The 15,477-nt window shown below is 39.9% G+C and overlaps 1 protein-coding gene and 1 non-coding gene across 3 annotated transcripts in view; both read right to left on the bottom strand.

Annotated features, from left to right (window-relative positions):
• Positions 1–15,477, bottom strand: part of Zdhhc2 (zinc finger DHHC-type palmitoyltransferase 2) — a 66,065-nt gene that overhangs the window by 35,992 nt on the left and 14,596 nt on the right. For both annotated transcript variants that reach the window (XM_060381627.1, XM_060381628.1), the window contains 2 exons: positions 5,594–5,620; positions 4,408–4,502 (listed from right to left, as the gene is read on the bottom strand). In XM_060381627.1, the coding sequence (XP_060237610.1) occupies positions 4,408–4,502; positions 5,594–5,620 (122 nt within the window). Of the gene's footprint in view, positions 1–4,407; positions 4,503–5,593; positions 5,621–15,477 lie in introns of those variants that run through there.
• On the bottom strand, positions 9,079–9,175 carry LOC132653882 (small nucleolar RNA SNORA26). Its single transcript, XR_009591709.1, has one exon. It is a non-coding gene; the product is annotated as a small nucleolar RNA SNORA26 (small nucleolar RNA).

The raw sequence follows: 15,477 nt of genomic DNA, 5'->3' as shown, positions 1-15,477 counted from the left end.
TCTGAGGGGCACCAATACCATGTAGAGTGCTGTGCATTTAATTGCAACTTCTCTGATGTTTATTGCCTGATGGGATTGGGGTTATGGATCGTTAGGAGGAAAACTGACATTGCCAGCAGGTCATAGTAGCAAGCCTGATCATATGATACTGGCCTTAATCATTTAGTTTAAGGAAGGGTTAAGTTTTGTTGTTGTTGTTGTTGTTTAAGATTTATTTTGTGCGTACAATGTTTTCACAGCATGTGTGTATATGTACTATGTGCATGTCTGGTGCTCTCAGAGCTCTGGGATTGGAGTTATGAGTGGTTGTTAGCTGCCATGTGGGTGATGAAAACTGAATCCACGTCCTCCAGAAGAGCAGGTGCTTCTGAACATGAGCCACCTCTCCAGCCTGAGGCGGCTTTTCCATCAGGGGTTCTATTGTGATCTTCCCCAGTACTTCTCCTTTTCCATCCTGTACCCTTGGAGGGAATTCATTCATATATAAGGAGTGGGGATTTATGCCTTGACTCCTAAAAGGTCAAGTGTTATCAGAAACTTTTTAGAAGCCTTCTGTTGGGCAGATGTTTCTGTTGTGCTACTTATTTATCAATGTACTCAATTGCTTATTTAATTAAGTAATCTCATAGATGTTTATTTCATGCACAGAGAGTTTTACTGCTCTAATCATTTGATCTTTTTTACTGGGCTTTCTTTCATTGGCCCCTGTGTTCCTCTGACACATTCTCTTCTATCTATTTTGTCTAAGTACTTTCTTATTTTCTGGCACTAGAAGGTGCCCTTGGCTCATCTTCATTATTCCTGCATAATCTTAAGAGTAATCACTTCTCCAAAAACGCCTACCTGCTTCTTACTGGTAAATTGCAACAGAAACTGAGATCTGAGCTCATCTATAGTTTCTAGATAACAGCAGGGCTCAATTTTAACCATATACACAAAAAGAAAATCATGATTCTTATTTTAAAAAGAACCAGATAACTCATATAAATACATTTTCTTGTCTGTTAGTTGTCTTTCATGTAGGACAGATATATATATCTATATCCCCTCACTAGAATCTAAAATGTGCAAGTTAAAACACAGAACATTTTGTCTACGAAGTTGCTAACAGTTTTCATAATAGCAAGCCATGCCAAGAGTCTAACATAACTGGTAATGTTGAAAATTACTGCATCCTTTTGAGTAACAATTGGTCAAGCCACTGAAATTTCCTTGATCTATTAATTCTACATCTGAGAATTTTTATTAAGGAAAATAATTTAAAATGTGGGTAAAATTCTGCATTCAAACAGTAATATCAGCACTACATATGATATGAGGTTGGGGTTAGCCTAAAATTTAAAAATGGTCTATTACTGCACCAGTTATTACATGGTCAATGAAACGACTATGCCACCATGACAATTACAATGTGGGCTGGAGGGATGGCTCCGTGATTAAGAGTACCGGCTCTTGCAGAGGACCCAAGTTCAGTTGTTAGCACCCACACCAAGTGGCTCAGAAACACCTGTAACCCTAGATTCTAGGAATGTGGACATCTTCTTCTGGCCTCTGAGGCTGCCCCCATACACATAAACACGCATACACACACATAAAAGGATATCCAATACTATCTACCTCACACAATTATCTGAACACACACGGATACATATGATTTTATGTGAAACAATCACCCAGCAAAGTCTATTCATTGTCATCAATTTCTATGTTTGTGCTAGGCGGCTTGCTATTGTACATGGTGTAGTTACAGACATCCTGAGCATGATACTGCAAATACGTAAGAAAGAGATGATGAAGTGGTGCAGGGCGGCAGCAGGAGGAGGCAAGAACTCACACTGTCGGCATTGGCTAAAGTCATAGCCTGAAGCTAAATTGCTAATTGGATTGGACCAGGAGGAAGTATTCTCAAGGATGACTGTAATGGTTTTGGCCTGAAGAGTGGAGCATGCAGCTGCCATTACTGAGACGGGGACACTTTAGGAATATGATTACAAAACTGAGTAGGAGAGCCAGATGTTTTCAGATACATTAAGTTTGAAATTTTTGTGAGATGTCAAAGAGATCTTGATTGATGTGTCGGGCATTCAGGAGAGAGGCCAAAGGCTAATGTATCCATTTGAGAGTTATACCAATGAGACACTATCTAAAGTTATAAAATTACAGGGGATCTCCAGTGCAGATATATAAAAAAAGAGGTCCAGGAACTGAACTTTGGGATAATTTCATGCTTAAGAATTTCAGGAAATAACTGCTGCTGGTATGGATGCAAGCTATAAAGAGAAAAAAATAGAGAAAAACTATAAAGAGAAAAAAATATTATAGAAAGAAGAATACTGGAAAGCTACACGAGTTAAGAGTTACAAGAACAGAAAGCAGGAAGTCAGACTCAGACAAAGATAATTATTGCCAGGCGAGGGAGACCAGAATTACCCTGCGGGGTATATGCAGTCACAGAACAGATATATACAGCAGATAAAAATGCTGTATTTCCCTGTGGATGGAGCCCAGGGGAAGCAGACACAAGTAAGACTTACACGGCATGAAGACTATAGTATGTCAGACAATGGAGATGGTTGAGATGGTAAGAGGAAGGGACAAAAAGAGAGGAATAGGGGGTAGGGAGGAATTGGAGAGAAGCAGAGACACACAGAGAGACAGAGACAGAGAGAGACACAGAGAGACAGAAAGACAGAGACAAAGAGACAGAAGCAGAGTGAGAGAGAGAGGGACGGAAAGAGAGAGACAGAGGCAAGCAGACACTAGGATCCTGGCCTACCTCCCAGGTGGACAGCAGAGACATTTACTAATGAAAGTAGCAGACATGGTAGGGTTTAGGGAAGGACAAAATGGTGATCTCTGTTTACAGTTTGTATTTAAGGTGTCAGTGGGCTGACCAAGGTGGAATGTTTGCTAGAGAGACCCTTGCTAGGCCCTCAAAAGAAATCAGAGCTGGGAATAGATATGAAAGTTATCAATGTAGAGGTAGGTGGTAAGCCACCTGAGTGGATGAGATCACTCGCTCAGTTGACTGAAGGCAGCATTTTCCCTCAAACCTGCACAAAGGCCAAGATAGCATGAGAGAGATTATGAGAAAGAAGTGAATACTATATGAGGAAGGAAAAAAAAAAACACATAGAAAAGGGGAAAAGACATGAAGAGTCAAAGACACAAGCTAGTCTGTGAAACACTACAGTCTACACATACCATTATTTCTGTGCAAATATATGCGTTTTGGGTTTTAACACCCTTTTGCAGGCCAAAAGCGTAGTTTTGGGTCATATGGTCACAAATTCATCTCAAACTGATTTCTTTAGGAAATAAACTACTGTGATGTCTTTTCTTTTTAACTTCACCTACTAAAAAATATGCTATGATATACACAGCAAGGTTTATTACAATTCAACAAACACATATTAGAGCAAATGCGAAGAACACAAAAGTGTGTAAAATACCGTCTCTTGCTCTTAAATCGTTTAACCAAGTGAGTAACCCAGAAACGAGGACAATAAATTAAAAAATGCAAATCTAGTTTAGTCACATACTATTACTTGAGACCTTTTGTAGCATATTGCTAGCTGCTCTGTCCCCCCAATAACCACTCCTGCCTTTAGTGGCTGACATGACCACTGAGAATCACAATTACATCCTCAGGCTTCCATGTGAGAGGTGGTCACATAATGAAGTCATCTAAATGCAAGTAGAAATGGAATCAGTAACTTGAAGAAAATGCTGCTGAAGGGAAAGGACAACCCTTTCCTACTGTCTACGGCCTGCTGGCAGCAACAGATTCATGATGTCTGGAATTAGGGTTACACCTTCAGCCAGAAAGTGGCCCATGGAATCAAAACATCATGTGACAGAACAGTAAGACAGGAGTCTGGGTATGTAAAAGCTGTGGGCTAGCTATAGATATCTTGAATACAGAGAGAATGAATTACACCATTTATTATTGTTGTTTCTGGTGACTGACAAACAACTAATATGTTTTTACTATAATAATTAATGTAAAATTGCTCCAAAATTGTCTGTTGTCTGTCTGCCTACCTGTCACCTATCTTTACTGACCCATCTGGATCTATCTGTCTATCTATCTATCTATCTATCTATCTATCTATCTATCTATCTTTCTATCTATCTGAAAATTATCTCTTATCGATCCATCTGGATGCTTAACACTAAAGTAGAAAGGAATGCATAAAAGATTTGATAGGATAATTCTATCATACACAGAGACAAGAACCTAGTGAAAATTCCAGGGTTTATGAACATATACAGATTTTTTAAATCAAAAAACATCACTGTATTCAATAAATTTGAAACAATTAATGAAAAGAAGAAAATTCATTTTCAGAAATTAATTTTACAGGTTGCTGTCTTTAGAAGGACTACACTATTGCTTTAACTTACTTCTTTTGAAGGATTCATGGGCAACGTGAAAATGGTTTTCCAGTATGACCAGACAAACATTGCAAAAAGTAGATGATAAGCCAGGAGGCACACAACTAAAACAGAAGAAACATAATCATCACTGCAACATGCAAATTTTTATTCAAATCGTGGTATTCACAAAATATCCTAATTAACAGTGATGATAAACTATAAAATATTATTTGTATCATAATATTCCAATAGTACAATTCTTTGAATTAAAAACCTGAAGTCAGGAGGGTTTTAAAAAATATCTCTGAATGTATCATTATATCTATATCCATGAATAGAACCCCATCCCCAATCTGTACATAGGCCTGTCTCTTTACAAATTGGCTAAACAGACCTTTCCTAAGTTGTAAAAACAGGGAGGTTGCAGAAGAGTAAATACAATATTAACCAAATGCTCAGACTTCCAGGGTTTATGAACTTTGCTTAAGAGAGGCAGAGAAAGCAGTTCCCATTGGAGACACTGTCTGCCTGTTTGCTTAGCTCTAGTTGACACTGGTGGCTCCCTTTGTTAAAATGACAACATGTAAACAGGCACCATCTGGATGAAGTGATTTCTGCCCGTGGGGATCCTATGACTTGATTTATTACACAGGACAACTGTTAAGAAAAACATCCTGAGTACTTTTATTTTTTTAGAGAATACAAACGTTTTGCATGTTCTTTTAAAGTCTTGAAGTATGACATGGATTTGAAATAATAATTCCATACTACTGACAATAAGTCTGTGTGAATAATATATTAGCACAGTTCAGAAGTAAACAGTTGCAGAAAATGTACCAATTCGGAATATAGACATGTTTGAGGACTGGGGGTGCCGAGCAGTGGTAGAGTTCTTTTCTAGCATCCAGGCCCCTACTCCTAACAAAAACTAAACAAATAAATAAGCAGGATATGACATGTTTGATATTTTAAGCGCAATATTGATAATTTGATTGCATCATGGAGGTACAAGGATCTTTGAAACAATTATGGCCATTACAGGGTTCTTTGCCACATGAGTGACAGAATTTAGAAGAATGAGATGTCATTTACTCTATCCTATTACCATCTTGTCAAGGAATGTTCTCTTAATCCCAACCAAATACAATGGATACAATTTGCTTTCTCCAACTGTTCTTAAGACATTATATCTGCAATCATAACAGTATTTTACCTTGTTCACCAATGTTTTCCATGGACACTAGAAATAGAAGAAAAAAAGGTTATATGAATAGGTTATATGAATCTTTTGTGAACAAAGGGATCTGAAGACAAAAGACATTAAAATGGGTTAATAACTTGGCTTCCCTTCAGACCAACATTCCTTAAATGTTTGTTCAGCTTCATGTAGTGGAGGGGCAAGCATTGTGGACTGAGGGTCAAGGAGTGGGGCTAGCAGCTTCAGTCAGCAGTGCTGCAAAGCAGTGCTCCTCAAGCATGAGCCTGTGGGCCACTCTAGTTCGCCTCCAACTAAAGAGTTCAGATTTTTTTTTAAAAAAGGTCTTCTCCAGGCCTGAGATATTTATTGGTCATTAAGAATGATGAACTGTCTAGTAAAGTCTCCACAAAGAACCAAATGTCCTTACAACACAGATACTTCACATCCTAACAGCAGAAATCCTCAAGCTCGTGGCTCTAATTGCTCCTTAAGCAATACTGAGGCCCAGACAAGGCATGAGGAACCACTATCCCTCAGGAGCTTCTTCTGAAGACAGCAGTTGGGTGAGGACAAGCAATCTGAAACAGGTGCCATAGCAATCTGAAACAGGCTGGAACAGGAATCTTCATTCAGTAATCCACACCGGTGTGCAACCCTTGCCTCTCTATTTTTTTTTTCTATCCATGTTACCATTTGATTGTCCTGTGTAATGATATCTTTTAGAGTCTGGGCCTTTCTTGGTTATTCCAAGGGAAGGTTGCATTTTGCCTACGTATTTTTTTTAAATTCAGTTTTCCTTACTACAGAATGAAATGTCACTGACTTAACACATGCTGCAATCTCAGGGTCTTGGGACAGATTTTTAATAATATGTGATCAAACCCACTTCTTCCCCAAGTCTTTCCACAGCCAGTTTTAGAGAACAGGCTCTCCGGCTCTTACATTACTGACTGGCTCTAAGAATGAAAATAGTCATGCACATAGCATGTTGAAATTTGTTCCTGCATGGATTTGATCTGTGGCGAGCCAGATTTCCATTTTGTAACAGTAAAGAAAACCTAAATGACAAAACCTCTCCTAGCTGACATTATTGTATCCCATTTAAAGGGGGATACAATAATGTCAGTTTCTCTCCCATCAAATGTATCCTTTCTACCACCTACTTCAGAGGTCCAGGGAGAAAATGAACTCTGCCTAGCCTCTAATTTGTTCGCAAGCTTGCAAGAAAAAGCCATTTGTAAGCCAAACGTCATGCTGCCTGTCTGGCTTATACTGGACATGAAAAAGGACAACTCAGTCAGTAAATTGCTTGCCTTGGAAGCATGGGTACTTGAATTCAATCCCCAATATTTACATTAAAGAAAAAAGCCAGGTATATGCACTTGTAAATTCAGTGCTAGGAGACAGAGACAGGTTTGAAAAATAAAGGTAGATAGCTCCTGAAGAATAACATTAGAGGTTATACTCTGGCCTCTGAACATACATGCACATACATGCACATGTGCCTGCACATTCATGAATGAACACCTACCCACACATACAAAAAGTGTACCCATAAACACACACACACACACACACACACACACATGTGCATACACACACACCATCACCACCACATGGAAAAATGTCTCCTAGCTTCTCAAACCTACTATGTAGGTTTGTTTACAAATGAGAGTCTAGTCTAGCCACTTTCTGAGGCCCCCTTGCAGAAGCTTATCTGCCAGCATAAAGATTCACGACTAGCTTTTTCTCTGCTTCTGAAGAGACCATCTTACTCATGCAAGCATTTTTCTATTAGGCCCAGATGTCCTGTACTCCCAAGGGTTCAAAACTGACTGTATCCCTCACCCATCTTCCAGTAGAACAAGTCCAAAACAATGCAAAATCAATTTGGATACATGAGCATCTAGGACCATTCCAGGGGTATGGGGCTGTGAAGAGAAAGGACTTGCTGATCCATGACTGCAGTGGTCAGAACTCATAATGGTAAAATGAAGAGACATTCAGAAAAATAAGTACAGCAACTATGAGCTGATAATTTTCTGTCCTGGAACAGCATTCCATTAAGTGGATAATCCAGTATTATTAATAGCATTATTAACTTCACAGAGAGAGGTCAGCTATATCTTTTTTAAAAACATTTTTTTTTGCCAGCATTGGCTTGTATGCCCCCACAAAATGTACCTCAAATTCTACAAATGTTTTTTATAACTAAACAAGTTATATGTAGATTCACACTTACAGCAAATTATTTTGGTAACATTTAAACAATGAGAGGTAATAGTCCCCAGAGACTATGTTCAATTGAACTAATATTATAGAGCTATCAGATTTCTTATATCTGCTGGGGGAAGGGGCGATGGCACACACCTTTGATCTCAGCATTTGGGAGGCAGAGGCAGGTGGATCTCTGAATTCAAGGTCAGCCTAGTCTACAGAGTAAGTTCCAAGACAGCCAAGGCTACATAGAGAAACTCTGTCTCGAAAAACAAAACAAAACAAAATTCTTGTAGCCATGAGTCTTTTTAAATTTGTCAATGTCATAGGCCAAAGGAAAGACTACTGTTTTAAAACTGGGTCTGTTAGCACTAGGGAAGCAGAGGCAGGAGGATAGACAATCCTAGGTTTGCCTGGCAGGCACTCACAAAACAGCCCTACTGCTAAAACTGTCATTACAGTTTTATGAGGAACGGCACAGTAACTTGTATAAGCCCGCAGTTGACAGAGTGGGACCAAATGTCACCCGCCTCTGCCAGAAGCACGTGCTCTGTAGCACCGTGAAACTTAGGAACACTTTTTTTGGAGGAATTGAACATAAATCCATAGAGGTCGGGAATCACTGGTAGGGGGATCTCCTGTGATCTTGACATAGTTTTAGTGTCTTCAAAGCTGCCGGAAGCCAGGTTCTCCCTCAACCTGTTCTGTTTTACAGGAATGGAAACTTGTCTTCCTCTCTCTTTAGAGAGGTATTTTCCTCCCTCTGGAGAAATACCCTTAGCAGGGAACACAGCAAAAGGTGCTTCTCGGTTACTACTTGCATTTCTTCAATATGCTATGAGGATGTAGTCAGGTCATCCACTTCTGTGAGTTATTCATACAGGTACAAGAGTTAACATTTCTCCTATGTTTGTGTTGATACATCATCTAATGGGATTTAAAGTAGTGGCTTCTTCCGCTTGTCTGTCTCTGTCTTTTATATAGTAAACACTGGAGGGGCAGATATCTGCTTTAAGGAAGAAGTCACTCTAATCTGATACAATAAAGCTCAAAGTCGTGATTTTCCTCAACTACATATAGTTCTAAACCAGAAGTCAGATAATTTCTAAGGCAGAACTGATTCATGCATGAATGCTTGTGATTGAGTGAACTCTCTTTTTCTTTTAATGAAGATTGCCCACAACTGTATGCATTGTAATAGTGGGATTTAAAAGAACATGGTGAAATTCCACATAAGATACTTGCAGGAGATTTTTCTTTGCTTTTTCTTTTCTTTTTTTTAAATCTGTGACTCCAGACAGGATCCAAATAGGAGGTGTACAATCTCCTTTCTGGGTTTTATAGAAATTGCTACGTACCACAACAACCTTAAAAGGACACAGGAAAGGGCGTGGAGGAGATTTTCTACGAGTCAGTTAGGAGCATGATTTTTAAACAGATGGAACTAAGATCCTAACACTGGCCCCTCCTCAGAAGTCCTGGGAACTGGCACTTGAACAAGTCACAGGGCTGGATTCTGCTCAAGCCCTCCCATTTATGTTACCATGATCACAGTATGCAGCTGGCTGTGCTTTGTGAAGTTAATGATATAATTAAATAATATTGTGTCATAAGTTAAAAGCCGTAGTAAAAACCTAACAGTTACTTTTGGAAGATGTATTATAAAAATGTTCAATATTATTATTCAGATAACACAAATATAATTTAATTGGTGGCTGGTGTGTGTGTGTGTGTGTGTGTGTGTGTGTTTGTATAAGGGCACTTCTATTGTTACATTAATATGTTTACTGTTTCACATATGCCATAGTAACACTGTGGACCACATTCAAAATGCACTTGTCTAATTTCATCTTAAATGAGTAGAATTTCTTCCTGACCTGTGTCCTGAAATAATCTGTTTTGCTCTAGAGACTTCTGCTCCTCTGCTATGCCTCCAGGATTTAAAACTCTCCCCTGGCTAATTGTGTTACAGGACTCATAGCCCTGTGTTGGCATGGATGGGATGCAGGACAGGAACAAGAGATTATTACCATAGTTACTAAACTGTTCTTGTGTGCCAAGAGCAAAACCAAGCCCTCTACGAGTGATACCTGAGACCCCACCAGACTACAAGGCTCAGAGGTTGGGTTCCAGTTCTGTTTTTTGACTACCCACACTTCCTAGACCTGCTTTCCTGCCTCTAGCTGCCATTACAATGTCTTTTTGTTTTTGCTTGTCAGCATTTTTTTTTTTACAAGAAAATGGAATTTTAGCAATTATCCAAATCATTCCCTCTACTACTGATGTCCTATCGCTTCTTTGTTCAACTCCATTAGTTTGTCATATCTAATCTCCTGCCATGGTCACTGTTGCTGAGATCTCCGATGGCCTCTCCATACTGCTGATTCTTTAGGCTCAAATAACTCAGGCAGATCTAACTATGCTCGCTTTGAAAAAGTTTGTCAAACTGACTGTGAGTTTATCTTGGATAAATTCAACCAGTGGAAGCCTCTTAATAGCAGAATCTTTTGTCCTTGTGGCTGCTTTTCAAGAAGCTCACGTTCATTTTTATTGTATTGAAGATCAAAGGTGACATTGCCTTTAGAACACTGTAATGCCAGACTTAAGAGACACCTACTATTCCTACGAATGTTTCCAGCTCAATTCTAACTACAGCTTCTTCTTCCTATTGAGTTAATTTTTTCCCTATTACCTTTTTTGTGATCTTTACAAACTTTTCTGTGTGATCCTCAAAGGCCATGTTTTAAGCCATTGGAATGTTTTAGGAACACTCCAGAGCCCACCTTTCTCTCCATCCTTAGATCATACTGCTTCCTTCCAGAACACAATGCTTCTACCCCTCTGGACATTCTGAATAATACTGCCCCCTACACACACATACACACACACACATACACAGTCCAGTCCTCCCATACATGTTACTGTGATCACCATCCACAACTAAGCTGAGCTATAATTTTCTTGTTTAAGCAACAAAGATTTAGGCAAGATCAAGTTGTACTTGATATTGAAAAGTCCTCCTACTCCCAAATTAAACTATTATCTTTTAATGTTTTCTGGAAAAGAAAAAAAACTGACTTAAAAACCTTGGTCAAAAGTGATTCTAAAAATAAATTTGCCATTGGATTCGTGTTATAATCTGATTTGTGAAGGACAGGGAAGTTGCTTCAGGAGAGAAATAAAGGAGAAGGATGAGGCTCCCAGAGCATAGAACTTAAAACTCAAAGATGTGTCTTCCCACCTGGGTTACCATGGGAGCCAGTCCTCACTTACATAGATATGTTACATACATCCTTGATACTCTATGACCCACAGTGGATCTCCACACAGCATTTAAAAAAACTCCAACTTTCAACTAAAACAAACCACCTTTTCTACTAAAATGTAAGCTGATGATGAAATCATCTTCTTAAAACCCAGTCCAAGACTTGTGCTGCATTTAAAATAAAACCATCCCGGCTTTATATTATCCTTGAGGTCACAGGTGACCAGGCTGTGACCTACCTTTCTTTAAAATCACATCTTTGCACCGGTAGCCCTGTTCCTGAGGCTGCTGTGCTTGTTTCTAGAACACAGGCTTGACTGTGTCTTTTGAATCAGCTCTGTGTTCCTTCCCACCCCTCAGTTGCAGCTTGAATGTCAGTAACCACTCTCTTCTTTCTCTTCACTTCGTTTTCCTTTCTTGTTTCTCTTTTGGGCTGCTCACTGACATTTGCATCCTGGCTCTACAGCGTCATTGACATTTTATCTTGGCTAGTTTCTTTCTTTCTTTCTTTCTTTCTTTCTTTCTTTCTTTCTTTCTCTCTCTCTCTCTCTCTCTCTTTCTCTAAACACTCAATTCATCTCTAAGGACTGTTCTAAAAATTAAATTATAAGAAACAGAAGCACTTGGCATAGAGCCTGGCGTGTATTAGGGGCTCTTAGTTGAATGTGGATAAAGACGTGGCCAGAGAAATGAAGAGAGGCGTTCCCTGGTGCTCAAGGCTAGCAGTTACATACACAAAAACAGGCCAGGAGCGCAGTGATCTGGGAGTTTGAAGCTCAAAGCTGCTGTTAGAGGGGAAGGCAGAGTTGCTAGGGCTGGACTGGGGCAAGACCTTTTAAGGTGAAAATGAAAAAGAAATGTAGCAAATCACATTCCACCTTGGGCAAGCTAAATCAGGGGAAAGGGCAGGCTTTCCTGAGTGTCTCCTTATGCTGCCCCGCTGGGTCTGCCCTCTCCCTCCATTCCCCTGAATAGCTGAGATTACAGGAGTATGCCCAGCTTGGTGAGGGGGTCACATACTTCTTTACCCTACCTCTCCTTTCCTCCTGACTTGCCCCTCATCTTCAGCAATGACACTTGGCTACCTTATCAGAGATGCCGTAACAAGGTAGCAATCTTGGCAGCCTTAAACAAGGGAGGCAAGAAAAACAAGAGCAAGATGTGGCCAGAGGATGGGGGCCTGCCGACTCTCTCTTTGGGGGATAATGGCCACTGCCTCTCCTTGTCTTCAGGTCATCTTCCCTCTGTTACACCATGCTTTCAAATTTCCCCTTTTATCTAGACCCCACACATAATGGAGTAGACCCTACCCATTTTGGTGACCTCATTTTAGCTTCATTTAATCTCTTTAAAGACCTTGTCTCCAAATACAGTCACATTACCATGCCCTCAAGTTTGAAAATCTAACCTAAGACTTTTGAATGGAAACATTACAGCTCACAATGTCCTTCAAAATCAGAGATTATTTTAAACAGGGAAAAAGCTGGATAGAGATGAGAGGGAATCGGGTTAGAGAGGGTCAGGTGATAATGGAAATACTAAACTCCTTTTAAAAAGAAACATTTGTTGAATGCTCACTATACACAGAAAATGAGGTCTGAAATCTTAAATATTCATCTCATTTACACCTTATAATAGTCTGTGAGTTGGGTTATATTACAGTTTTAAAATCTGAGACTTTCTTTCAGAGATAGGACAAGTTTGAAACACCATGCAGATTATATGCAGTTGAGATCTAACTATGGGCCTACTGGCCCTCTCACATGGCTTCCCAGACCTCTGACGTCTGGTGCCTACTAACCATGCCCTCTGCTAGGCTTCCTGCCCTGAGAAGATCCCTTCTATGGTTGCTTCCAACGTCAGTGACCTTCGTTCTGCCAATGTTTGATACCCATAGCACTTTGGTTACTTCCTCTACAACGCCTCCTCTTACATCCTGCTTAAAGTATCTAGGAACAAATACTGTGAACTTTAGTCTCAGCTAAAATATTCCAGTAACTGTATTTATGGGCGCAGTCTAAATTTACACTTTACTGAGTTTTTCACTTTGAAATTGAGTACAAGCTGTGTTACTAGGAAGAGACTGGGTTGTTGGTGACAGAAAGCCAGGGGTGTCGAAACTTTCAACGTTACCAATGCAAAGGGAAAGGGATTTAACCTGGCGCACGTGGAAGGCCCATTCCTGTTTGGTTAAGCTGCTACTAAGGGGTACAGAACACGGGTCTGCCCTGACTTAGAATCTCCAGTTCTTACATTTGTGAAAATATTAGAGCCTAGGATTGATTCTTTCCTGCACCAAGAGCAGGACAACATCTCCATTTTTTATTAATCACAGCAACGACTCAGCTTGAAAGTTTCCTCCTTTAAACATTTTAACGGCACAGGAGAGTAGGGTTAAGTCTCAGCCTAGCAATAGACAAGATTCCTAGAGCCCAGTCATCTAATATGCCTGAAGAACTTTACACCTGATGAATGCAGTTCCTCATTCCTTTCTTTTTCCCGGTTCTGGAAACCACTAAATATTCTAGGCACTATTTCTCTGAGTTTGGCTCTTTTGCATCCTTAGAATCAGTGGAATAAGCATTTGTCCTTGTGACTGGTGGATCTCATTCAGCATAATGTCCTCAAGATTCATACATTCCACTACTGCATATGGCATAGTTAATATTCCTACTTCAGCGATTTGATGTTCATTCAATTGCTCCAAATATCAGTGTAGCTCTTCTACAGATGGTATTAAGAACTAAGTTAAGACTAGAAACACATTCACTGACTGCACTTAAATCATTAAGAGTGGGCATGTCTTTCAACTTATCTGTTCTGGGAGGGAAGCAAACAGTATGTTATGGCTCGCTGCCACTTTCATATTCACATAGAAAAAAGTGATTCCCAATTCCCATCTAATGAGCAGTGTAGATAAATGGGGACATCTGAACTCTAGGCTAGTCCCTTAATGTTATTATTCTGGTTTTACTCAATGCGAATCCAATAACCTTTATCTCAAAACAGACAAAATTAGGAGCCAGCAAGGCGGCTTGGAGAGTAAAAGCACTTGTTTTAGAGTCTGATGACCTGAGTCTGATCCCTCAGAGCCACATGTTAAAAGAACACTCTCAAAAATTGTCCTGTGACCTCAATCCACAAAGTGTGACACATGCACACATACACAATAAATAATGGTAATATATACAGTAACAAGTTTCTCAGTGCCAGCAAGCTGTGCAGACTTCAGTGTGGGTGCAACTTTTTATTTAATCTGCATACACTGGCGGGGCCCTCCATTTTTTATACTTGCCCACTGCTCAACCTCAAGTCCAAATAACCATGGAGCCTTTACAAGTCCAACCCTCTTCCTTCTCAGTTTCAAATGCTTTTCCTTAAGGGAAAACCAGAGGGGCCATGAGAAATTTCTTTGCACCATGGCAAGTATGGTGGATGCTGGACTCTCACCAGTTCTAGCTGGTTCACATGTAATAAGCTGTCTAGGGTCAAAGGGAAGGCCAAGAGGACCTATATCCTCAGGCATTTTCCTCATTAGAACAAAAAAAGGCCAGGCTACTCGCATTGCCCAGTGTAATTATTCACCAGCTTCTTGTTTATGTTTATATGTATATATTGTCTTAGTTTCTTTCTATTGCTGTCCTAAAATACCATAACACGGCTAGGACTTAGATCTTGATACACAAGCACAAGGCATAGAGAGACTAGTTGGGAATGGCATGAAACCTCAAAGCCTGCCCCCAGCCACACACCTCCTCCAATAAGGCCCCACCTCCAAATCCTCCTTAAACAGTTCCACCAGCTGGGGACCAAGTAGTCAAAATATGAGCCTAAGGGGTACATTCTCATTCAGACCACCACATACACACATATATAGCAAAATTCCACTATTGAAATGTATATGAACAGAGGGAAACAATTTTTGTCATTTTTTTTAAAAAAATGTCACTCCATCAATTTTCCATTATCTGGTATGGTAACAAATATCATGAAGGGTAAAATATATTATTTTTTCTTTCTCACTACCAGACGTTAGTTATTTTATACATTAGGAGCAAGCAAATAGTGTTTCTTCAAGGAAACACACAACTTCCTAAAACTAATCACACCCCCTGGTTAGTAGTCACCAAGCATGGTTTTAAGACCAGAGAATTCACACAACATATTTTAAAATTAAGCCAACATTTCCAGGTTCATAGAAGTTATTTGACCCTAGGCGGCACTTCACAGCTCTACAGAGAAAGGAGCTACACAGGACTACAATACTAACTGCTGTGCTCACAGTGCTCCCTGGGACAGAATTTACGAGGCTGCACTTGAAGAGATAAGGTGGGATAGAAACAGGACTAGTCCCCTCAGTAACTGCTGCAGTTATAGCACCGGTCACAGCCTCTGCTGCGCACACACTCCCTCTTCA

Source organism: Meriones unguiculatus, chromosome 4 (genome assembly GCF_030254825.1).
Source record: "Meriones unguiculatus strain TT.TT164.6M chromosome 4, Bangor_MerUng_6.1, whole genome shotgun sequence".
Classification (NCBI taxonomy): domain Eukaryota; kingdom Metazoa; phylum Chordata; class Mammalia; order Rodentia; family Muridae; genus Meriones; species Meriones unguiculatus.
This window is presented reverse-complemented; position numbering and strand designations above follow the sequence as displayed.